The 27010-nt window shown below is 36.2% G+C and overlaps 2 protein-coding genes across 2 annotated transcripts; one reads left to right on the plus strand and one right to left on the minus strand.

The window, feature by feature from the left end:
* Positions 1–3382: 3382 nt before the first annotated feature.
* On the plus strand, positions 3383–14748 carry LOC103716222 (protein ROOT INITIATION DEFECTIVE 3). Its single transcript, XM_039131300.1, has 8 exons — positions 3383–3692; positions 3779–3892; positions 4414–4547; positions 4660–4807; positions 9037–9236; positions 11663–11790; positions 13484–13737; positions 14320–14748. Exons 1-8 carry the CDS (start codon positions 3486–3488, stop codon positions 14479–14481), a joined length of 1347 nt encoding a protein of 448 aa, XP_038987228.1. The 5' UTR covers positions 3383–3485; the 3' UTR covers positions 14482–14748.
* Positions 14749–21712: 6964 nt separating this feature from the next.
* On the minus strand, positions 21713–25787 carry LOC103716223 (reticulon-like protein B21). Its single transcript, XM_008804133.4, has 9 exons — positions 24762–25787; positions 24566–24631; positions 24371–24473; positions 24218–24292; positions 23980–24133; positions 23830–23899; positions 23650–23715; positions 22449–22571; positions 21713–22337 (listed from the first exon to the last, which is right to left on the minus strand). The coding sequence occupies exons 1-9, from the start codon at positions 25492–25494 to the stop codon at positions 22147–22149; spliced, it is 1581 nt and encodes a 526-aa protein (XP_008802355.1). The 5' UTR covers positions 25495–25787; the 3' UTR covers positions 21713–22146.
* Between the last annotated feature and the right edge of the window lie 1223 nt (positions 25788–27010).

The following is a 27010-nucleotide window of genomic DNA, read 5'->3' on the forward strand; positions in this document are numbered from 1 at the left end:
GCCGGGTTTCAGTGACTCGGTCATCATTCTCCTCATCCCCCGATCGAATAAGGAGGAGGGTTTTCTGCCATTGTTGCCACAAGCCGCAGACCAAACAATTTCTTTGGCGACGTAGCATGATAGTCATCGTCGACGATATAGTCATGATCTCAAAATATTTGCATTCAGGTCGAGATTGTTTGGTTTGGCCAGTATTTCGGATCGACCATTTAACTAATCTTATAAAGCTAAAATACAATAATTGGTAGTTTAATATAACCTAGTAAAAATTCCTAAAATAAAACTAAAGACCAACATAAGCATGAAAGTTCATTCAAAATATTTTTAATTTAATCCAAGAAATGACCATTCTTGAAATACCAGTTTAGAAACTACAATTTTGGAAAAAAATATTGATATAGTTGAGAATATTATAAAAAATCCATCAAAATAATGAATACATGAAATATAATTAACTAAAAATAAGTGAGATGGAGTAGGACTGTTGCGGTGGAAGAGAAGAATCAAATTAAATGAGTTTCCTCAATGAAATTAGAAAGATATTTAGAGCGAAATAGAAGGGATCTTATATGACTCTGTTTCTCGTGGAGGGTTGTATTAGGTATGAGTCAAATGAAGTCTACTTTTGATTGTCCCAAATTAGACCTGGATGATAAATAAGTCAAGTTGGATCAAATCGAGTTGACAAATAAGTCAAGTCCAACTTTTGACCCTGATGCCGCCCACGAATCTTCTGGTCTAATGAGGTTGGGACCAAGGGCGGGTCATGGGTCTTCTCAACCCATTTGCAACCCTAGTTTTCGCTAAACTTGGGACTAGTTTGATGTTTGGACTCCAGTCATTGTGCTTTGATCTGGGTGGGGGTGGGCTTAACAAAAATGGCATGGCCAAGCCTACCTGGGCCCCTCTTCTATATCATGGTTGCTTGGCTTCATGGCCTAAAGCTAACCAAGGCAAACATCACTCTTTATGGGCATGCTAAATTGATATGTGGGCTTCTTTTCAATTGGGCCTCCTTTGGTTTTAGGCTAAATAACCACCACCACCCCCCCCCCCCCCCCCCTTCGGGGTTCTTTTTTTCTTTCCCTCTTTTTTCCTTTTTTTTTAATGTCTCCTCATATAGGCTATTCTTCCCTCGTTTCATTTATCAATAACATGTGAAATGGCTGGCCACCATTTTACTTTAAAAAAAGTATTATTAACTATTTTAGATACGGACATAAGTTATACGATAGACTAAATAATCAACTATTTGCTGCAATTGTTAGCTCTTATCAGTCCTTTGCATGGCAAGCCAACAATGAACTCATTACTTATCATGCAAGGTTCAATATAGTTATCACATTTCTATAGACATTAATAATTACAAAACTATTGTTATTTTCTTTAGCTTTTCATTTTTAATTCTTAAACTCGAGATGCAATTAAAGATTATTTCGTCAACTTGGATTCCTTGGATTCTCTACTGATTCACTTGTGTGTACTACTTTTAGCCCCACATCAAAATTTTGGTTTCCCTTTAATTAATTAAATTTAAGAACTCATCTAAGGAAAGGTTGGATGGTAAGAGAGAGGAAAATATATTTGGCACTAGTCACGGTGAACCATGTTTTATTTTACATCAAAAGTGCCATTCTGCAGCACCCTTATTTGAATCCCTTAGTGGTTAGTGCCTTGACCTATTAAAATAAAATAAATATTTCTTTTAATAATGCTAAATTTGCCAAACTGCTATAAGTATAAAAGAATTGTTCAACATGTACATTACTTTAACTTATTGCATAAAAAACAAATAATTTAATAAATAATGAGTGCTTTTTATAATTTTATTTTCTACAAGAAATTATTAGCTAATGAACACAAACCAATGTGATTAGTTAGAATATTCATGTATGTACATCAAAGATAAGGGAAATACACAAACCTACAACCATATGACTCAATGTTGTTTTACATATGTTGGTAGATTTGCATCTCTCATTCATATGACTTAGAACTAAAAGTGTGTATCTATAGATTAATGACGACTTAAGAGTCATATTGACCATTCAATTTGTCTAGTTTTGGCCCTTTTTTTTGTTTTTTTTTTTGTTTTGTTTTTTTGTTATGTATCAAGCTCTTGCAAGAGAGTAGTGTGATACATGAGTGGCAACAATCAACATAAAAATAAAGAAGATGGTGAAGCACACAAAAATTTTAGTCATGACAATGAATCCCTTATCCATAAATATCCTATCCATACTAACATATCCGAACTAGATATTCACTCTCGTTTCAAACTAATCTAATAAAACTCCTAAGTAAAGAACTTCACAATAAAACCACGAGTTATTCACGTTTTCCATTATAGGCTTGGCTACAAACCCACCTACCACCTACCATGCTATTTGGTCAACAAGTTAAATAATTGTTTGTATATTTTTCATAAAATCTGTTTTGCCAAAACAAATCAGTCATGTAATATGAAAGAATGGAAAGTAATTTTTGTGAAGAACAAATCTCCTTTTATGTTTTATAAAAAATATTTTATAAAATTTATATTTCATGATTATCTATCTTACAAAAACTCATAAGCATCCTGACACGTATTCATTATTTTTTTAATTTAATTTGTACATATCGTGCCTTTTTCTCTAAGTATATTGATAAGTAGATATTCTTGGTTGACTAGTGCACTAATTTAGCAGGTCTTGGTATTTCTTCTTAATTTATCTCGGCTGCTGCATTGTCGCAAAGAATTAGAGCTCTGACTTTGGGTGGATTTGGTTGGAGTACAATTTTTTTGTCACCAAATTTTTTATTATTTTAATACAATGGCGACTTACGTTGATCGTGTATGAGTACAACCAATAAAATCAGAAAAAAAAATTGACGAAAAAAAATGGAACATACTTGTGATTCTCTCAACACATCATTCTCGGACTACTGTGCAGCAAAGGAAGCGACCAGTCAATACTCAATAACACTATTTGTCTCTCGGTAGACATGAATGATCTGAAAAAAGCCATATCCGCTCGAAAACTTGTATATGCCCCAAACAGTAGTTATCCGTCATCATACCTATGCTGGCCTTGAATCCATTCGATTACCCAAAACAAACCTCATATAAGTGATGCCCTCTAATGCAACTCTCAGTTCTGCTTCAATAATAATCACGTCGAACATGCATTGTCTTTTAACAGCAATAAGTATATCATAATTTCTTATCACAAGGCCTATCCTTTCTTCGTCTCCACCCTCGCACATACGGCCGTCAAAGTGTTACCTTTTTTTTTTATTTTTTTTATTTTTATCTATATTTTTGCTTGGATCCTTTGAACTATTTTTTAATTAAAAAAAATAAAAAGGGAGGGAGTGGGCTTTATTATTAAAGTGGCAGCGGATGGCAATCTAAAACCCTGAAACCGTGCAACGGCCCTTGAACCCTTACCCCTCCCCCATTCGACCGCCCCTCTCGCCGCCTCCTCATTGCGTTGCCTCCAACAATGGAGGTGGTGATCGCGTCGTCTCCCGTGGACTCCGGCATCGGGTGCTGGGACCTCCGCTCCGGCGCCGAGCAGCTCCGCTATCGCTCCTGCGCCTCCCCTCCCCACGGCCTCCTTGCCGTCGCCCGCTGCTTCCTGGCCTCCTCCCAGGTCCGCGACTCCCGGGCCGCCGCCTCCGCTCCCATCTTCTTCTGGTCCTGGGACAAGGTATTTCCCTATCTTAACCCCCTCTCTTCCTCTCTTTATCTTGATGAATTAGCTGATCTCTGATCTCTTCTTCTATCTTCTTTCAGCCCCAGGTGGAGGTTCGGAGCTTTCCGGCGGAACCGATTGGTCCCCTCGTTTCCAATTCCGATGGAACGTATATCATTGGTGGAGGCTTATCCGGGACCATCTACCTGTGGGAGGTGATATCTTTTGCAACGCTACCTCTTGGATTTGTTTGTCAAAATTTGATTTTTATGCCCTCCTCTTCTTTATTCAACTCTAGTTATTTATATACCGATTGGATTTTGATTCCATTCTCCGCTCGAATTCATGTCCTCATGAACTTGGAGGCAAGAGTGTTTTTCCTTTTCCATTATTTTCTTTTTTTGGGGAGAAAAACGTGGAGGTAAGGTTTTGTTGATCCTGCACATTACATGTGCATGTGAAAACATGATTGTGATTACATCTGCTTCTTTACTTTATGCTTGTAAATAATAATTATTGGAGATGAAAATATTTGTTGGAACAGTTTGGCCGAAACACGATTTTGTTGCCGTCCTCCTCCTTAATCCTCTTACTTACTGGAGGGGGAAAATCATTTGTTTGTGTGGTTTTTGCTTTCCGCTAGAGACTTGTACATTAAATTTTTAGAAAATAAAATTCCTATCCATTCTTTCTAAGATAAGTGATAAACATAAACTCAAACGTCACATTGCTCCAGATAGCAAGCGGGAAACTGCTCAACAAGTGGCATGCACACTACAGGTCTGTCACTTGTCTCACTCTCTCTGATGATGAGTCATTGCTGATCTCTGGGTCTGAGGATGGATGCGTCAGAGTTTGGTCCCTTCTGATGTATGCTTCTTCTTGTTTTCTTCTGCAAGAATTGTGCTTCTTTTTGTGTCTTTTACTCCATTAAAAGTAATTTCTGTTGGAATTGTTGTTGCTATTTTAAATAATTATGCAGGATGTTTGATGATATGGGCAAGATGTCTGCAAGAAATCTCTACAGATATAGCTTCTCTGAACATGCCCTGCGCGTGACTGATCTTGTTTCGGGCTATGGGCTATGCAACTCTATTGTCATCTCGTCCTCTGAGGATCGCACATGCAAGGTTCGGTATGTTGTTCCTCATGCTATATAGTTTCAAGTGAGCAATAAGAGTAGAGTGAACTCGATAATTTTTATCTTGCAGCTGATTGAGAGAGCGATCCCATGGTTAGTGACTGTTTTAGTAACTGACGCTATGATTAGCAGTTGGAAGCACTGTTACCAAGTTACAGTAATGTGGAGGGCCTTGAATTGTTGCTATCACAGACACTACAAGATTGTTATCTTTCTGCTAGTTTCTTTTATGTTGTATACAGATTTGAATTAGAGACCACTATAGAGTAGAGATAAAGAAGGAAGGGTGGCTCAGATGAGGCTCCCACCATTGTGGAGTTTGCAAAGGGTCAGATATATATAGCCTTATTTTCACATGCGGAGAGATTATTTTCTTGTTTCAAACCCGTGACTTCCATGTCACAATGGAGCAACTTTATTGTTGTGCCAAGGCTCACCATTAGAGTAGAGATATAAGACAAGAAAATTAATACACAAGTGACTTATTACCACATCAAACTCATCTAGAAAAGTGTAGAAATCCCAGAACTTCTCTTAGCAACTTGAAAATGTAATGTTGTATTCTAAAAGTTTGATTGCATTGTGATTTAGATTTTTCCTACAAAAATAAAATTTTCTGTTCTCACCTTTTACTAGATGCAGTGCCAAATTTCAGGTCTTTCACCGTAGAGAATGTAATCTACAAGTTTTCTTGCTGGTTTCTTATTCCCTGAATATAGATGCAGTTTTTATAAAAGAAAAATTCCGCATTTTCTGTTCCATAGTTGCAACAACCTTGTTTTCAATTGGCCTTATGATTTGTCAATTTGCCTTTGCCATTCATAAAAATGTAAGATTATATTCTCTAACATGTGAAGAATATCCTTGTATATCTTCTTCAATCTTTGTGTGTGATTCTTTTGTCATGTTGGTTATCATGCATTCGTTTTCTAGAGTCAGAACTTATCATATACTAATGCCTAGATAAAGAATCATTATTTAATTGTTCACATGTGAATCATTAATAGTGCAATGAGTGGGATAGGAATGATAAATGCCACAGATGAATGCAATTAACCATATCATTCCTTGTCACCTTCCCTCTTCATATGAACAGTTTTGGAGTCTAGGAGAATTTCAGATGGGGGCTCCCTGCCTGCATGGGCTGAATTCTGTTTGATAACAAAGGTCTCCTTATTAGCCAGTTCTCCTTAGGTTTCAGGCATTTTTTTGGTCAAGGTGCACATGCACATGCACATGCACACGCACATTAGATTGCCCTAATAGGTGAAGGATTGCTTAATTTTAGTCAAAGTTAGGAATCCAAAGTAATAGGTATTTGGAAAGCCATTTTTTTTAATTAATCCAGTTTTAGGTTGATCAGGAGTCCTAGTCTAAATCAAATTGGATCACTTAGAGTTGTAAATTCATTATAGGTAACTTAAAGGCCCTTTTACGATCATGAAACAAACTTCTAGGTCAAGTGTGTGATTAGGGGTCCTTGAAGAATGACAAACTTGTATAATTTGTGGGTAATTTTGAATTAGTTTTCTCTTTTATCTTATCTCAAAGAAGAATTAACATTATTATTCTCAATTATTCTTGTTTCATTCCCTCTTTTTGTGCTCTTTTAATAATACTCTCTCGTTGTTCTTCTTATTTCAAGTGGAGTTCTCAAAGATATATCTGTAGCTAGAAAGGTCATTCGAACACAACTGAAGTCGTGGTTGTATTCATAACAAACTCCAATATTGAAACTGTGGATGTATTCATAACAAACTCCACTATATTAAGGCAACTAAAACAAGTAAAGAATGATTCAAAACATGGGTGGTGAAAGAATGGTTGATAATGAAATGGGTGCCTCTACTGTTATAATATAATAGAAAGCATTTTTAAGACTAAAATTGGCCACTGCTAGATCCTATGATCAACAATCAACCAATTGGTCAATTGAAGTTTCCTTCTACACACTGATCAACCGATAATAGAAGAGAAAACCAACAATGATTTGCATGAGAGATGTCCTTTTTGGGACGTGATCTTATCTTTGACAGTAGTAGTGCTTCGAATCTTGTTCTATCATCAAGTGAAACATGTCTCTCAGGTACCAATCTAGGAGTTTTCTGGCTATGGATCAACTGGTTTGAGGTTTAAGAGCAGCAAATACCTAATCAGCCATCCGATTGTTCAACACAAGAAGGACCAAAAGCTGTCTCTATCATCAGATCATGAAAAGTCAAGTGGGGTATGAGGAGAGGTCCAAGGGCATAAGTAAATGATGCAAAAGGAAGTTTTTATTTTTGTTTTTTTATTTATTTATCTTTTGGTGATTTTAGGTGGTCTTAGAAGACTTTAGTTTGCTTGATTTTAGTCAGAGTTAGGAGTAGGAAGCAATGTGTAATATGTTTAATAAAAAATGAGTTTTGAATTTTAAACTATTTCCCTTAAGATTCTATTTATCACATTTTTTTCTCCAATATCCCTCCATTCAGCTTTAAAATAACCTTCTCTCAATAAAAGAAGAAGAGGAAAAGGAAAAGAAATCAAAGGATGGGAAAAATGGAGGGGGGAGAGATTATAGTGACAGTAAAAGTTATCTTTCTATCTGCTCCTCTCTCTTCCCCTCTTAAGTTATCCCTCTTTGACTCCCAATCCTCTTCTATGCTTCTAGTTTTCTTAAATTTTTAATATTTTTACTCATTTTCTATTTTTATTTTATTTTTTCATTTTTTCTAGTCTTATTTTCTTTGTTTTCTTAATATTATCTTTTAGCCTTTTATATCCTAATTTTTATCTTTTTGTTTTCTTTTTTGTATTTTTGTTTCTTCTTTATCTTTTTTCTTAGATGTGCATAGTTTTTGTTTGTTTGCAAGTATATTTATGGAAATGAGTATTTTCTAACATAGTTTAGGTTGGTTTGGAGTCCAACTATGAATCAAACTATATTGGTTAGAATACTAGTTTGTTGTAAGTAAATTAGGAGTCCTCTTAACGTAAGAAAAGAAACACTATTTTTATGGCCGTTTAGGCATTTACAAAGAGGGTTCCATAAGCAGTTAAAAGTTTTTGTAGCTTGTAGGTTACTCTATATGAATTTTCTATAGAAAATTGACACTAATAGAAAAATTATGTTACATTGATTGCTAGTGATAAAAAAATATACATGATCCTTCCGTGGAGCCTTCTCAAATTAAAGCTATCCCATCTTTTTTTTTTTAATTTGAGAGTGGAGGTGAGGGCTATTTTTCGAGGAAAAAAACTTATTAGAAAAAAATTGAGTTGGAATATGGCTGACTCATTTGCCTGCATTTTTTTGGAGGGATATATGACTCATAGGCAAGTTCAGCGTTATTAAGCTTTGATATAAGGAAGCCCCATGCTGCACCACCTTAATCCTAGAAGTCAAGCAATTACTAGGTATGTGTTTTATACACCTTCCGCTTCCCTGCCCCACAACACGTACTTTTCCCCGCCTTCCATGTCTGCGGCAAGAAAAGAAAGAAAGAAACATACACCCACAAAAAATGTGCATGTGCATGTGTCTTGGTGTGTGTGTTGGCGGGGGCGGGGGGACTGGATAAATGGCATCTATCGAAACTATTTCTTTGTTCTGTTGCATCATTGTATGGCATGGCCTTTCCATGTTGCTTATCCTACCTTTTAAGAAAAATGTTCGTACAATTCTCAAAATGAAAGGAAGGCTCTTATGGTCATCCTTTATGAATTTATTCCATTAAACACTAAAGATTTCTTAATGGTTTTCTGGAGAATTGTTTAATGTCAGTACAACTAGAGTAGGCAGATTTTGGTATTCATAATGCACGGCATGTTGTGGGTTTCTATAATCTCTTCTGCTGTTTCTTCTTCTTTTCTTTTTTATTCTTTTTTTGGAAGAAATGTTGCAAAAGATCCAATCTGATACCTTAAGGATGAGGAAACAATAGTACTCTAATATTTTGCTAGTTATTTTTTCTACTCTTGCCATGTGTTGTCATGGATATATCCTTGCTGCTAGTTGGCTTAATTTGCTGATAGTTGCAGATTGTCTTGTAGAGTAACTCATATTTGTTATTTGGTAGCTGAAATTGAACCTTTTGTTTTTAACCGAACTTCTTCAGCAACATATGAAGATGAATCATTTGATAGTAAACCATATATTGCTGTCTAATGGTGGCTATGTCAAGTCAATTTCAAGTTGTTTGTTATTTTCTCATGCCAATTCTATACATTTTTCAGATATGGAGCTTATCTGAAGGTAAGCTACTGCGGAGCATTATGTTTCCTTCAATAGTTGACGCTATCGCAATGGATCGGGGGGAGCATGCATTTTACACTGGTGGTAGAGATGGCAAAATATATATTGCTGCACTTAATGCTGAAAGCAATCCTAATGGCATTTATGGAATGTTCATTATTGGTTCCTTATATGACCACAGGTAGTCATGTTTACTTCTTTGATGTACCAGCCTTATTTATTCGTACTTCAATTAGCACTTAGCTTAATGCCATTTGATATTGATATTTGGTGCATACATTTGAGTTGCATCTAGATGAAAACTACTTGATCATGGTTTATGCTACTTATTTTGAAGGCTGCATTCTTAGTGTTGTAAAGTTTCATTGTAATATTAATATTTCTTTGATTGATCTGGAGTAATGCATTTAGTTGATAGTTCAAAATGTAATTAAATCTTCCTGTCTCCAGTGTTGCAATCTTCGTTCATTTGTGCATCTTCATGGTATCAACTTGCTTTCACTCACTTATTGTCATTCTCAACTTTTCAGCATACCTTTCTGTAAGAATCATGAAATGCTGCATAATTTTTGAACTCCTCAACATCTTTTTTGTGATTGTCTCCCACTTTATACCATGGTACCTTTAAAATTTCATTGTCAGATCTTTTTTCATTTCTTCAAATAGAACCTGTTTCATTGTTTTCTTTTATTTTTGGATTTTGATATTCATCAAATCACTTTGGCATCGGCTAGATTTTGCAGCACCAAGGTTCTCTGTCTTTACTTTCTTGATAGATCATACCATTCTCTCAGTACGGATGTCAGTGACAGATTCTAGTCTCTTTCCTCTAATCCTGTCAGTGACCCCATTTTGTAACTAGCAAAGGGCATGCTTGTGCAATGCATGTGTTGAAAAAAAAGCGAAGATAAAAAAGAAAAAGATGAGGAAATAGGTTAACTGACAATATAATCATATTTGCAAAACAGAACATGTAAAAGTTAAAACTTGAAACAATAAATCAAGTAAGAAATTAAATCAAAACAAAAATCTAAGATAAAAATGCGACAATATAAAACAGAAAAACAATAGATCAAATTAAAATCGAAATTAATAAGAAAACAATATATTCAAAAAGTAGAAGAAAGTAGAAATTAAACAAATAGAACAAAGCAAAAATATGAAACAAAAATAAAACTCAAGTTGATTGAAAATTAAAAAAAAAAGAATCTGCAGAATCAAAAATGTAAAATGAAATAAGATAAAATGTTAAATTAAACAAGAAAATACAAGCAAAACACCTCAAATAAGATAGATCAAAGATAAGACAAGATAAAGTCCAAAGAAAAAGAATCATAAACCCGGAAAAAGAACAAGCAAAAATGATAATATAAAAAAGAATGGACAAAGATAACATGCAAAACTGCAAACTAATGGAAACAAAATGAGAAATATTATAAAAGAGAAATGACAGTATAAAGTAACAACAGACTAAAATAAATTGGATATGTAAAATCAAGTAGATAGAAATTGAAAGTAGAAACAAAATAAAAAAAATGACATAAAATAGTTATTCATGTACGCTTTGGACTTCTAGATCATACATATCCCAATGTTTTCTGGGTCTTCCAATAAGACAGAGGATGCACGAGATATGAACTTTTGGTATTGGGGGGGGGGGAGGTGGGGTTATGGGCATGGCATGCAGGAACAGCAATGGGAGTGAGGAAGGAGGGCTTTAGAGGGTTATAGGCTGGTTGGGTATGGGTTTGTGGGGTGGAGTGTGGTGTTGGGATAAGGGGAGGATGCCAAAGCAGGTGAAGGTATGTTAATTAGGGTGAGAGAGAGGCAATTTATAGCTGCATGGCTGGATAGGAGAGTGAAAACCAGGTTTGTATGGGTTTGAGAGAGAAACCACTGCTTTTTTTAACTTATTCACAAAAATATGCCATTATGAAATCATATATAAAAGGTTTTACTTAAAGGGCAAAAGTTGATAGATGGAATTCCAAGGATCTTTTTTGCTAATATAGCGCAAATACCAATGCAATAAATCATATTTCGAAGAGATAGCTCTCATAATTTTTTCATAGTTAGTATAGGTCTATGGTTGAATGGTCAGTAACTATCTCTGATATGAGCTGATGAATGGAAAATAAAACAGTGAGATTCTAAATGTTAAGCCACATCATGAGCTGAGTGATGTTATATAAGAAAAATCATTTGAATGTGCGGTACTACAAAAATTATTGTTAAGTCTCAAAAATTTGGAAGTTTCCAGCCATTAATATGAGTAGTTTAAGTTTGATGTCTCCATTAACTGGTTAACGCAATCTCATTGGTAGCCATGACCCAAGAATTGTCTTGATTGAACAATGTGAGAATATATATAGATGGTTGTTAGGCATTACCAGTACATCAACACATTCATACATGCATATATACGTAATAACCAACCAGCCAACCCACCAATGGCTATCATGTTTATTTGATCTTTTTACCTGCCTATAGAGTTACAAATGTTAGTGTTGACATGTTGAATACCACTAGATATATTATTTTGGATGGAAAAAAAAAAGGATCTGGTCTTTCTTAATTTGACTTCTTCAAGCTGATTTTCTCATCCAGTAAGGCTATAACATGCTTAGCACTTAGCACGGATGGAGGTATGCTGGTGTCTGGATCAGAGGATGGTACAATTCGAGTTTGGGATACTAAAAGTCAACATGTGACTCGAATCCTAAAACATGCAAAAGGTACATCTGTCACTAGCAGAGATGTCTCCTCTGTGAACTTTATGTTTTCTGTGTCCTTCAGTTGCAATGTGGTTATTTTTGAAATTCCTATTTCCTAAAAGTTGTTTGCCCCTTATACGGTATCTGATCAATGGAATTAACTGGATATTCCCTCATCAGCCACTGGTGTATTATAATATGGCCAATATTTGCTCTGATATTCTGAACTAATATTTATAGGTATTGTTCAGTTTACATGACCAGATCACTAATGATTATGTCATATTCACAGTGTATATTAGATAAGTTTCCTATGAGCAGTAACCCATATAAAGCAGTCTTTTTTCATTTATCAAGCTTTTTGTCTCAAATTCACCATAATAATTGCTCATTATTTAATCTCCCATGCATCTTGGAACAATGCATCCTGCTCTTTTTTCCTTTCTTGTTGACATGATTTGGGCTAATGGGGAAAGGAGTTTTTGTCAGGTTGAGGTCAAAGGGTCTTCATCCAATGGAGAGAGGTTTGTAATTTATCAACACATGGGGCTCAAAGGGGCTTAAGAAGTAATATTACATTCAAATGGTCAAGTATTCTGCAATTCCGTTTATTGCTTCATGTATTTGCTCAGAGGGGCTTAAGTTGACCTAGAGTTGACAGACGATCCATATGTCTATTAGATGAGAGAAAAGGTGTCTTGTCATTAATATTGATGTTTATTTTTCCCTTTATTTTGGACTGGTCCAGAGATTTTGGGTACCAGACTTTTTTATGGTACGGGAACTTAGAGAATTGAGTAACGAGATTATTTAGAAGCGAATTGTGTTATTCCCCTTTAAATCTTCATAGTCCAATGTCCTTTGCAGAGGCGACATTTAATTGAGGAATTCTTGTAAGAGGTATTGCTGGATTAAGTGCCCTGCCCCTTATAACTGACAACTTGTATGTAAGTTACTGCTTAGCACTTCTGTTACTAGTTTCAAGTTGAACATATTTTCAATCAGTGGGTCTGGCCAGGTTGTCATCTAATACACTCTGGATAATGATTCTAGCTCAGGGACCTAGAACTTGCCTGATTACTGATGAGCTTGGTCAGGTTGGGCTGCATCCAAATTGTGGCTTGGTTTTTGGGTAATGATAGAGTTGACATATTATGCCTCAAATCTGGAATCACTTAAGGTTAGATATAGTTGGAGAGAATGCAGTGCAATACTTTCATTCCAGATGTGACCAACATATTTGGTCTTCACGCTTTGGTCAGGTTTAAATTGGGTTGTCTTTGGTCCATATCCGGAGCCACTTCCGGCCTTCTATTGATACAATTTGAAATAAAGTTTTAAAATATGTTTTTCATTTGCTCACAAAGCCCTCTTGTACTCTGGAATTAATTCATGAAAAGATTCACAAACACTAATTTTATTGATTGAGTGTCAAAATCAGATGCATGCGCACCACAGGTTTACTTTTTAATATCTGAATACCATTCCACCACTATAAATTGCCTAAATTAGTTATATTGGTAGTTTTAATTCAACTTAAGTTTTGCTATCTGTTTTTCTGAGCAAGTTTCATGGTGTGATTACATATTTTCATGACTGAAAGTGATCTCTCTCTCTCTGTGCTGTTACCCTTTTCCTAATAAAAATCATTAACCTATAGACTGTAGCAAGCTATGAAAGTATGATTGACACCCTTTTATTTTTTTTTTTACAGGTCCTGTCAATAATGTTCTTATAATTAGACAACCTCTTCGTGCATGTCCTCCAGCATTAGCAAATGCACAAGCCTCCCTATCCAGGAAGCGTCTTAGTTTGTCACTTCCTCCACCTTTGAGTAAATATATTGACTCAACAGATGGAGAAATTGAAACAAAGGCTGTAAATTTGCTTCTGCCTCCTTGGCAAGATCCAGAAAAGAGTAAATACTGCAGTTCAAATGTGATAAAGAAACAAATCAAAGAGCTTCAGGTATCCTCTACCATGCCATTTTCATTTCTGTATATTCTTTGTGATGGAATCCTTATTTTCACGATATATCTGCTGTCTGTTTGGTGGCATCTAATCGTTTTAGCTCGGTATGACCACCTTTACCTTGGTGCTTCCCTTTTGTACCTTCAGTGATTTAACAGGCCTTTTCTCTAACTATTTGATGTAGAATTATTTTTCATCTTCTGAAGAGGGAATCCTTTGACTATTTACATGACACTAATGCTGAGAAACTGTGTGTATTGTATAATATCACATTTAAAGAAACAAAATGCTAACGTAGTGGCTGGGCTCCACCTTTGCAAATCTGCAACAAAATTTAAGCTTCCATAGCAGCGTCCATGATTTGTACATCTTTCCTCCTCCCTGCACCCTACAACACACGCATAAACATCGTTCTTGAAAGTTAATATATATCACAATAACTAGAGGCAAGGAGTTTGTTATGATTTTGCCAACTTTTTTTTTTGTTCTTATGAAATTGATTTACTCAATGATAAAAAAGAAACCTATAGATTTGATGACTGACAGATTTTCCCCCCTTCCCTCCCCCCTCCTATTCAGCAACAGAGTTCTTCAGGTGCTGCAGAAATGGAGTCGGAAAGACTAAGGCTAGAATGTAAAAGATCAATACAGATGGCTCAGCAATGGAAGAAGCTGTACCAAGAGTTGCAAAATCTGTGTGTAAATGAGCTGTTGAATGGAGTCCAGATGGATGACAGATGAGGAAACAACTTAAAAGAACTTCAATATAGAGAGCTTTCGTGATGGATGTGAAAGCCACCTATCTAAATTCTGCGGTATTCTAACAGTTGCTTTGATAATTCAATTTTGCTTCTTGTAGTGTTTGTAATAGATAGTTTTTTGGCCAAGTATCATAACCTCCTGTTATAGGAAAATATTCTTGATTAGCTGTTAAATTTTTGCCTCAAAATGATGTTCAAAATTCTTGTAATTGTTGCTCGGGAGCATGCATTTTGTCTTGACATGTTTCATGGTTTCGAAGAATGTAAGCCAATTCGTCTGGATTTATGCAACTGTCAAATGCGGAAATGAAAAAAAGACTATGGAGGAGCTCTAGGGAGTGTACTTCCTGAGTAGCCAGGCATATCTATTATGAGGTGAATGGTATTTTGCCAATTGGATAGCTGCCGATTGGGTTGCTTTTTTTATGGCAGAGCATTTTGGAGAAGTGCTTTGGATCAATTTGTCAGTTGTCTGTTTGTATTCTGTGGTATTTTGTTTTTAACCTTATGGGATGTATTCATATTACAAATGTAGGAACTATATGCCTTGTCAAAAAAAAAAAAAAAAAAACTTTATGGATCCATTTTTCTCTTTGAACTCGCAATGCAGGCACCCCTTCGGCCTTGTTGAGCAAGGGGGACTTGCCTTGGCCAGCGATAAGCTCGTGGAAGGTGACTTTGAGGCAGCAGACGGCGGATTTGGGTATGGTGGATTCCAAGCTCATTTGCCACCCAAATCTAGGCAAAGCCTCTAGAGGTGCCAGCCCGACTACTCCATACCTCGATCCCAATCAATAAAATTCTATGAAAGTGTCTAAATTCTACTCTCGGAAGCAAAAAATTCTGACCCTTGGACAAGTATTTTGTCTAAAATTTACTATATTTTTATTTTATAGAAGTATTATAAATAAATAATATGCTAAAATAAAATCAGAAGATTGAAAAGAAATTGTCTATATCGAGGCGTGCGATATATACTGCCCTAAGAACGTGATTTGTTCCTACATGTAGGTCTGCGACGATCTTGTTTTCAAGATACAACAATCCGGCTAAAGCCCAATCTTCCTCTAACGAGCATGATCGTTAGGAGGCTTGACCTGACGGACTTTTTCAGTTATCCAGATTTTAAAAAAAAAATCCTAAAAAAGATTTGGAAGAAGAGAAAAAAGGAGAGAAGAATTCTCTATTTCGTCTCAGAAAGTAGAGTAGTAGTAATGTAGATTTTGTCCGATAATTGATACGGCGGTATTTCCGAAGATGCGATGTTTCAAAAACATCGCATCCCTATGGAAATTGGAACCAACGTTCTTTTCAAAAAAGTCACAACTCTTCTGAAAAAAGTGTATGAGAAAAAGGATAAGGGTTTTAAAATTTTTAAACTATTTAAAATTTAGGAGATAAATTTGGTATATTTATTTTTTAAAAATATATTTTTTTTCTTAATTAAAACTCTAACAACCTTCCACAAAAGATTTAAATTTAGAAAACTTATATATAAGAAAATCTGGACAACTTATACTATGCAATAGGTGAGGTGTCTCATGGATTTGAACTTCACTTAGTATTGATAATATCTATCTAAAGGAACCGTTGTGGATTAGACTTTGAACTCGGTCCTTTGACTTAGATTTTTACATATCATACACACAATGCAGATCAATTGAGTTTTTATGCGGTTAGCGTCATTTAAAAGTCATGCGTTTAGTACCTTGATTTTTTATAAGAATTTTATTAGGGTTAGCCCAAACCTCTAGTCGTGGCTTATATAATAATTTGACATAGATAAGTCCTCCAAGTATATTTGTGACCTAATACTCTATAGATTTTTTATCTTGAACTCATTAAGAGCATAACTCAACTTTTTCAGTATATATATTTGTCATTGATAAGAACACTCATAATAGAAATGGAAGGAGATATATTCCGAAAAATATACTCTGACACGATCACTCAATCAGTTTCGTTTCTACCACATGGAACCTCCTGTATGAGATCTTCAATCATAGATGTTGGATATCCACTGTTGGTGATCAACCAGTGAGCTTAAGCCCAATTCTCTGATGAATTTAGGACTCTACTCCAAGACAAACTCTTAGTTCAATAATCTATAAAAATTTTTTTAGACTTGATAAATTTAAAAAAAATAGCATTAAGCTTTTTGATTTTTTTTTTCAAGTTAAAACCACAACACCTACCGAGACGCCAATCAACCATAACTAGTCAACATGAAAATAGTTGCAACGACGAAGAACCCGCAAAAACAGCCCGGAAAACAATGTTTATCCCCACCTAATCATGCATGCATATGAAAGGGCACGTGCCTTCTGTTCAGTCCGAGTTGGGCACAAGTTTTCGGGTGCGCAGTTTAAAACCATTGACTACTAAAGGTTGCTTCATTTTGGTAGTTGGTGCAGCATCTCAGACGAGGAAGGTTCGTTTTTTAACTTTTTATCAGACATACGTACAAAAGGCAAAGGGGGGAAAAAAGAAACGTTGAGCGACTGTGTACAGTTTACAGAGAGCATTGCATATTATATTGTCGCTAGCCTGGCATGGAAGGAGTTGATGATGCTGGGAGAGAACAGAGAGAATAGATTCTCTCCTAAGATTATAAGATTTATAAGACATCTAGAGCCCCATGGCCGCCATCATTGCTACGTCCCCATCCATCTTCTCCTCTTTGGATTCTTTATCTTCACCTTTACTTGGACATGGCCCATCTTTCCGATGGTGGAGTGGTCCAACGACCAGGCTTCATCTTGGCTTGGGATTTTTTTTTTTCGTGCTCGCCCCAGACATCCACCATGCAATGCTGGTAAAAGTCTGCTACTGCAGCCAACATGAACATCGCCCAAAAGAACTTTTATGTTCAGAAGATATTGCAAGGCAAGTCTCGGAATTGCCAAACCTCGCCAACCACAATTTGCCTGCAATTAAGAAATTCCAAAAAAGAAACATTTAGAACTAAATTTTGATATCTGATTTACCTTATGGTACCAAAGTTAGGCAATTGCATTGTTGCATGTATTTTCAAAAAATTATTGTATATTGTATACATAGAATAGAAAAGCGCATAGGGCTTAAATTTTTATATATAACTTATAGTGGACATGGTGTCTACTCATCTCAAGTCCAAAATCAGAACTAGGGCATTTAAATCAAAATTGATACTATTGATTATGATCTATACAGTTAATCAAATATCACAAATTTTGATGGTTTCTATCCTATATATTATTTGGATAAAAAAATGGACCGTTTCTATTGTGCTAGTGTGCTAAAATAAATAACAATGTATTTAAATTTAGAATCCATCTTGTTAGTCTTGATCTACACATGTTAAAATACATAACGATTAAGCATTAATAGTTTTCAATACTTAGATCATAACAACATAAGGTCTCACATCATATTTACCATTCATTTTTGCACCCGCTTCATGCGTAGATTACTGACTATAAAAATATATTATTTTTTTGGTTTCAAAGTATTTTTAATGGTACAAATTATGATTAATTATGTAGATCTTCGATGTCATTTGTAAGGTTAGGTCCTAATGATAAGAGGTCTAGTATCGATGATCTAAGTCATTAAATGCAATCTACTATCTTTAAACTACCTACATACTAAAGTCATTTGACTTAAAAATGGCTAACTTAAACATTAGGTGGTCAAAAAAAATAATTGAATAGTACAAAACAATATCTTACAACCGGTATCTTCTTCTTCCTTTTTTTTTTAGTAGTGCACTACCTCACTAGCCATAGCTATGCGCCAACGCTCTTTGCCCTTTCTAAAACAAAACACCTAAATAAGGGAAAAGGAAAAGAAATGTGCACAACTATTGGAATGGAGCTCTTATCCTTTTTTGCTTGGGAGTATCTCTTTCGAAGCAGCAGCATCATCATAAAAGGAAATTTGAAGGAAAAAAAATCTTAGTGGAATATTGTTTGGATGACAACCGCACAAGATGACATGAGGTTTTGGGTGACATCCAAAAGAAAGCAACTTTCTTAAATCTGTTTAATTTTTCTCTTCTCAACACAATACTTCTATAGAGAGGACTAATTAGAGTAGTTGGTAAAGTCTTTGGGTTTGATACCAGGAACTTGGGACTAGGATTTTTCTCATCCTGGTTCTCAGATGAAACATCGAAATAATAAAATCATAAACATATACAATAGTAAATCGATAACAAAACTTTAATCAATATTCTATAAAGAGCAGTATTCATATAATAAATTTTTTTTAAGCAGAATTTTGGAAACCACGACTCATATCATGAAAATAATGAGACTAGTAATTTCAATAGCATAAATTGAACCACTTCATTGACAAAACAACATTTGCTAGCTACTTTTTAAATTATAATGGTGGCAAAACACCTAGTTCATGGAAATAATGATATTAGAAACATATATAATGGAAATTTCAAATATTTAATTTAATCAATCATAGGTAGTCTTAAATGGAAATACTTCACGAATAAAGATTCATAAAATTGAGTCCTAATAGTTAGAAAAAGGCTAGATGATGTTGATTATAAGGAAAAAATCAATCTATCAAGGCAACCTTTTCCATTTTCGCATGCCCAAGCCCTTATCCCTAATATTAGCTAAAAGTGATAGAACAACACATGGAACACATAAGGGAAAAAAATTTGAAACAAAAACATTGTAACTTTTTCCATTCCCAGGGTAATAACCTGGCCTTAAACTTTGAGTTCCCTTCTTCTAAAATTGGACCTAAATTCTCCAATCACAATCATCAAGGATTTATGTGATGGCCATGATTGGATGAGTCCCATGCACTTCATAGAATAGCATGTCTCATGAGGCTCCATGGGATTCATCTAATCGTCACCATTAAACAAATTACAAATGGCATGACTTGAGAACTCGTGCTAATATAAAGTCTAACAATGTCAGACATTCTTTTTGGGTTCCCAGATGTTCTTGTAAAATTTCTCCTACCTTCAACTGATGAAAAACAAGATAAAAATTGCAAGAAATTTAAAAAGATAGAAAGATGTAGAATCTGAAAGTTGATCAAAAATTATAAGTACATGATTGAAAGGAAAATTGGGAACGGTCTACGGAGTGGCATGCTTTTGTATTTGGCCTATATGCCACAGAGTTATCAATGAACGAAATAGGTAGACAACGGGATTTACACTGCACATAGTTTCATTTCTTTTTTGTTTATTGATGTTACTCTAATTTTTCCCCTCTTATCTGAGTCTCATCTTTTGTCTTTCCCGACACTTGGCTATTCCTCTTCATATAATAACATTTGCTAATTAATTTGAGTTTTTTATACCTTGGTTATGTACTTCTTAAGAAGTTAGTTTTTGGAAATTAACTTGTGTACTTATATTTCTTTATTTACATTTTTCTTCTATCATGTAAGGAGATCATTGACGAGAGAGAGAGTTCTTTGGCAAGTAAGATGCAATTTTCATTATTTTCTCCTCTTGAATACAAGAAATATCCTAATTGGGCATATAAAACTTTGAAGTGTGAATGTGTACCAACCCCCCACCTACACACACATCTAGGAGAAAGAATACGAACAAACATATGAAGAGCCAAAACTCTAGAATCATTCATATAATATGATTGTTAATTTTTTGACTTAAAAATGATAAAAATTGCTACCATAATTCTTGTGATAAAATAATCACATATTCGGAATGATATATCGATATCACAAGCGATGCATTAAAAATTTAAAGCATCACCTTTTCAGCTATTGTATATTTATATTTGTATTCAAATATCCTTCAAGAATTATTTTTAAACTATGCACATGCTATTTATAAAGATAAGATGTTGGAGAAAACCAAATTTAAATTTTTTTTCAAAGTTATCCTAGAAATACTATATTCATTTAAACTAACATTTATTTTATTTATTTAAACAATGGTTTCGATAATATAGCTTAGAGATAATATAGAAAATTAAAAAGAGTTCAAACATATGAAAGGTACATGACAACAAAAATGAAGTATGTAAATGATTTATTGCTTTGTCATAGCTATGTTCATGTTGAAAAATTTTTGTTAGAAATTTGTAACGATTACTAGGTTTCATTATTACAACTAATAGCAATAGCCACGAATATTTAAGCAATAAATATAGAAAATTGATTAAGAAATGGTGTAAATTTATTTAAGAAATACTTGTGATTTTTTATTCATCCACCTAACAAATGGACTATACACAAGTTCACTAAAAGAAAATATTGGAGCAAAAGAAACTTAGAAATTCTTTCACCTATTTTTATTTTATCATGTACTCTTTCTTTTCCTCTCTTGGTTAGATGCTGAACCCTCTTTTAGATCAATTATAATCTAATTTATAAAATTATTGTATGGAAACAACTAAATTTGTTAAAAAAGACAAGTTTCTAAGGATATAATTTTTAAAAAATTAAAAATGGTAAAATATTGATTTTAGAATGAGTGTTTCGTATCAGCATTTTTTTTTTGACTGTCTTAGAATGGAACTTGCATTCCTTGGCTGAAATTTGGTTCTTTGGACTATGTTTTATAGTGGAAGATAGAATTCTATGGTCAAAAAATTCATTCACTCTGATTTTAGTCTGCTCATGAGGTTTAAAATAGTGTCATCAAAGCAGATGGAGAATTGAATTGAGAAGCTAGAAGCCTCTTCCCTAAAGATTAGTGCAGGAGATTTGACATACACGGTATGTGACTGAGAAGGCTGTGACTGAGGAGATTTATTGTCCAACGTGTTTTCATAAACACTCCGCGGTCCTGCTCTTCTCCTAGAAAAGTGAAAGCATAATATCCTTGATGGTAGGATATTCAAAGGGGTCTCACCCTCTGCCCATAACATGAACACAAAAATCGGACTCCATCTCCGGGTATTTGAACAGAGACCAAGAGGGAGAAACGAAGCTTGATCATTCAGAAAATCCATGGATCCAAGTACGCCACTCTTCATGGTTGTTTTATGATCCTATTTACAGATGTTTACAATTCATTTCTCTCCAGCAATGCACATATACTTCGTCGCCCTCAGACACTGCCTCCATCTTGTAGTAATTGTGTGATGCATCATTGAACTAGATTCAATCAATCTTATCTATAAAGATAAAGATCTCAATCTGTCGAATAGGACAAAGTACCCCCTTTCCTCTAGAAAGTACACTAATGCATCACCTAATCAACAGGCAACATGCTCTGCTTCCTTACAACCCTCATTCATAATTATTCAATTTGTGCAAGCAGAGAGATGGCCACATGCTCTGCTTCCATACGACCCTCATTTACAATTATTCAATTTATGCAAGTGGAGAGATGGCCAAACACGTTAGTTATTTTACATTACTAGAATGACAAGATTGGTAATGCAATACATCTGGCCATCACACCACATAACTATCAGAACAACTGGTGTTTTAGAACCTTTACAAAAACTAGACTGAACCAATGAAAAAGATAATAAAAGTCGCCTAAGAGGGACTGCAAGTGCTGACAAGTGAGTCTGGTGGTGATGCCTTCTTGAGAAAACAAAAGATTGCTGACACCTCCCACCCTCCTCTCTTCTCCTTTGCACTCTCCTCCTTCCCATTGGCCATGGCCAAAAAACCTATCATCTCCTCTTCCATCCCCTACTCTTTAGATCCCTTTCTTTATCCTCACCTCACGAGGACTTGGACCACCTCTCTGTCGATGGACTAGTTCATGACACTGGCTCTTTCCTGGCTTGGAATCTTCATGAACTTCTTCCACCACCACCTCCTCTTGTCCACTCCACTCGTCCGCTACATGTTGTTGGTAAAATTTAACTGCCACAACCAGCATGAACACTGCCCAAGAAATAACTTATGAGGGTTACCAGTTCATAAGTTCTTTGAATACAAGATAGCAAGGATATTTGAATCGAAGTAACGTATGATATGATTCGAGGACAGGTTTACCAGCCCAAATGCGGGCGACGGTGGAGGAAATGTTCCATACGAGGGTGAAGATGGCAGCGGCGACCGCTTTCTTGTGGGTGCATGTCTCCCAACCATCTCTAAATCTCTCCAACCAAAATTTGCCTAGAACAATTTGAAGCAAAAATGCAAATAAACTGGCAAGTTAGGCCTTAAAATTTGACATTGGAGAACAGGAGAGAGAGAAAGAATGATGAGTTCTGGCTATATGTAAACTAGAGATTATATAACAATGCCTAAACTTAAAAAGGACGAGAGAATTAATATACTACAAAGCGTGGGGGATTCCGAAGATAAAACTTTTTTCGGTTGTTCTTTTGGTTTGGAACTATCTCCTTATAATCATCATAAAAGAAAAAGAATACATATATAAATCGCTCAGTGGAATGGTGTTTGGATGCCAATCATTGACAAGACTAGGTGGAGATTTTCTTTAACATTGTAAGCGAGCCACTTTTTCTAGAAAAAGATGTTCAATTTTATTCCTCGGTTTGGCTATGTCGAACATTCCTCCCTAACATCAGCTATCAGGGATGATTCCTATTTGTCTTCAAAAGTCTATTTTATGCTATCAAAAAGATCAGCTACAGAAGTAGAATAGTGCATGAGAACAGAATTGTCAAGGATATTAAAGCTATAATATCTAGCTTGAATGTAGATTTCTATGTCATGAATCAACCTGATATTTATTTATATTCATCTGTTTCTTCTATTAACCAGCCCTAGTTACCAAGAATCATTTGCAGAAGTAAATTTGGTTAAACTACCATGGGGTGCGACCACCATGGAACATGTCTTGCAACCACCACGTGTGATCCACAAAGGACACAAACATGTCTGCTATCAGGATCACTTGCTTACAAGATATTAACTGTTGGTCGAACTATTGTGTATGGTACATTGCACACAACTTTGGTCGATATGTGGTTCTCCAAATTAATTAGTACCGTGTGTGGAATTATAAATCTAGGTCTTTGAGCAATACAGCTAAAGCCTTCCTCATTGACCATGATTCATTGCACGTGAAAAAGGATAAAAGAGCCGTTTGGGACCTTGTCTAAAGTGATTAAAGTAGGGTAAAGTAAAAACAAAAAAACAAAGAAAGAAAGAAATGAAGCTACTTGTTAAGCAATACCAACGACCTTTTAGTCTTTTTACCACTAAATCAAGAGCATCCATTTACCGTATTTTGCCAGCTGAATGGAATAGGTAGAGTACACCTTTGGGATGGTGAAAACTCCAAAGAACACTGCATCAATAACAAGCAGGGATAATAACAATCAGAGATGTACTCGGCTGTCCCTTTTTACTGTATGGTAAATTGGAATTTAGTGATTGCTTTGTACTCCATCCCAGAACTTACCCAGTTTGGCCAGCGTCCATGTAGTGATGGAGGCTCCGCATCTGGCCATCACAAATAGTAACACTGCCAGCTGCCAGGGTCAGATGTCCCTCTATCAGTACAAGGCTTTGGGAACAGGGGAGAAAAGCAGAGAACATAGCCAAATCTTACCTTCATGGTAGTTGCAGGGTCTCCAGAGAAAAGAGCCCTGAGCTTTAATAGGAGCTCGTTTATGTAAGGAAGGAGCAGCCTCAGAAGCCAAATGGCCTCCTCCTCTCCAACCATGTACCTCTCATCCTTCTCATCGTATTCTACGGTCGCTCCCCTGTCACATTTCCATAAATTTGTAAGAGAAAAAGGGGGTTTACAATTTTGGTGATTGGTTCTGTGGGAGAGTTCAAGGAATTACCTTCGGAGAATGGACTTGACAAAGAAAATTAAAGCGAGATAGACGAGAGCCAGATAGGAAATTGCTGAAATCAGGCTGCAGAAACGGAATTTTGAAAGGATATTAGTGTTGTTTGCTGTTTTCTAACCAAACAAAAAAAAAAAAAGTACTCACCTGAAATTAAGATCCTTGGCATAGGAAGAGGAGAGGAGGAAGAATGTTCCCAAACCAAACACGAAAGCCGACTTTGAGACATCTCTCCACATCACCAAATTCACTGAACAATTCAATAGATTACTCGGCGGTTAAAGAGACGGAGAGATGAATATAAATTTATAAGAAAACATCTGCGACAATGGCAGGTCTAACCAATGTTCTGCATTCTGTTCTGGGTCGCATATGTGCTCACAAAAATTTCTTCTTCTACTGCAACCGCTGAACAACAAAATCCAAATTTCAAATAAATCAAACTCGCTAGGAACTATCTAATTCTGAAATGGAATGTAACTAGAGAGAGAAAAGGTTCTGTTGAATTCTTGGAGAAAGAATGCAAAGAACAGCTTACCAGGAGATGGTTTTATGGGATCTGGATGAATTGCCCGGCGACGTATCACCGGCGGCATCAGCTTCTTTTCCACTTTCGCCAGCACGGCTATCTCATGGATCTTGTTGATTCTCTTCTCCTCCTCGGCAATCTTCGGTTTCTCAGCTGGGATCTGATTAATTTTCTCCTCCTCCTCTTCCTCCTCCTCCACATTCTTTGGTTTCTCGACCGGTATGTCCATTTCCTTGTCGTCAAAGCTCTTCTTTTCCTCCTCTACCTCTATCTCAGCCTCCTCTTCTTCACCACCACCGCCATCCTCACGCCCGTCACCTATAAGTAGCACTGGCTTCTCCCCAATCCCGCCACCATTCCCCACACCATCCGAAACAACCTTCTCCTCCCCAATTTCCCCACAATTCTCGCTACGAAGCCTCGGAGAATTCGACAAATCCGATTTTGCTTTCCTCAGCGGAATTGGGCTTGTCTCCATCGAGCCACTCGCCGCTGGCTCAGGCGGCCTCCAGTTCCTCCTCTTCCTCCTCTCCGTCGAGACACTGTCGCTCTGATTCCTCCTCAGCCTCCTGTACACTCTAAGCCCATCCTCGTCGGCATTCCCATCATCGCAGCGGCTTTCCTCGCCATTGAACACCTTGATGCCACCCTTCACTTCATCCATTCTCATCCTTGTCTCCCAAACAGAGCCCGCAGCCACCCGATTTCTAGCTAGAGCTCTCCTCCTAGCACTCCCCTGCATCCCCTTACACTTGTCTCTCTCTCTCTCTCTCTTTCTCTCTACCTTCCCCTGTTTCTTAACAGCTAATGGAAGGAATGTAGCAATGAGTGGAAGGTGGGGGGAGGATTGTGTCAGAAGTCTCCTTTCTCTTTTCTGTCCCTACTGCTTCTCCCTCTTTTTCTCCAAGCTTTTTTTACTACAATGCGGTGGGAGAAGGGGTCGTGGGGGTGGGAGATTTGTAGCCCTCTCTGTTTTACTAAGCCTTTTTTACTACAATGGGGTGGGAGATTTGTAGAGGAGGGTAAGAGGGATTAGTTGAGGGCTGGCAATAATCCTCTATTCTATAATTGGTTCATGGCCATGGAAGGATCCCTGTTCTAAGAAGCTAGATAGAGAGAGTCCTAAATCCAAGGCAGCCGAGTCTTGCAGGTGGCCGTTTATTTTGGAGCCACCTTTCATTGCCCTTTTGTCTTGTGCCTCATGAGCTTGGCAGAGCTAGATAGGAGCACTTGTCTCCAGGCTTCAAAGCCATCAGGCCTCTCTGGATAGGGGTGTGCATAGCTCATTCTGGCTTTACATCTTTGCTTTTGGATATCTGATTAAGAATTTAGAGGGGGCAATGCTTAACCTTTTAATTCATTTAATTTGATTCAATCCGAGTTGCGTTTATCTATTTAATAGATTGCATTCAAGTTGATAGATTTTTTATTTTTTTAACATCCAACTTCATACGTATCTGGTCCGATCTGATTCGATTGTTAGCATGTGAAGCTACTGTAGTCTAAGTGGTTGTACTTTTTTTTTAATACGGTGCTGAGAGACGTTCTTTTGTGGGTCAGCTATGATTAAGCCAGTGTCCTCCAAGGTTTCCAAAGTGAGCTGCAAGGATGGTGGCACATGCCCCTGCCTTGGCTTTTCTGGATCATGGATCTGGATCAGCCAGTTGATGGTCCCTGATCACAAATGGTTAAACATGACCGTAGGATGCTTATGACATGTAAGAGATAATTGGTGTATTTGCACTTGTTCAAAAAACCTGAAGTCCTCGGATGGCTAATGACCTGCTGGTAATTGTTGTTTTCAAGCATCAAAGCTGGTTTTCCTCCCAAAAGAAAGAAGAAAAAGGAAAGAAATAAGGCTCAAGCTCCTATCATTAAAGAAAATGGAGTGGCTAATTTAGGTGCATATATGCTCATTTCTAATTTTAAAGTGGAATATTATGTCTTTAGGAACTCTCTCTCTCTCTCTCTCTCTCTCTCTCTCTCTCTCTCTCTCTCTCTCGTATTTAGCAAAGTGTCTTTAGGAAAGTCAGTTTGCTGATTAGACGTTATGTTTACATTGGCACTATTGAAAAAGAGCACAACAGGTAGGGGTAAAAATAGATTAGATAATATTCGTTCGAATCTATTTTCGTATCCGAAACTATCTGGATATGGATAGAAATTTGAGTATCCAACTAATATCTATATCCATATCCATAAACACTTTCTGATCCATATCCGAATATTCAATTTCTTTTATAATTCTATTTAATTTT

The sequence above is a fragment of the Phoenix dactylifera genome, chromosome 1, assembly GCF_009389715.1.
Source record: "Phoenix dactylifera cultivar Barhee BC4 chromosome 1, palm_55x_up_171113_PBpolish2nd_filt_p, whole genome shotgun sequence".
Taxonomy (NCBI): domain Eukaryota; kingdom Viridiplantae; phylum Streptophyta; class Magnoliopsida; order Arecales; family Arecaceae; genus Phoenix; species Phoenix dactylifera.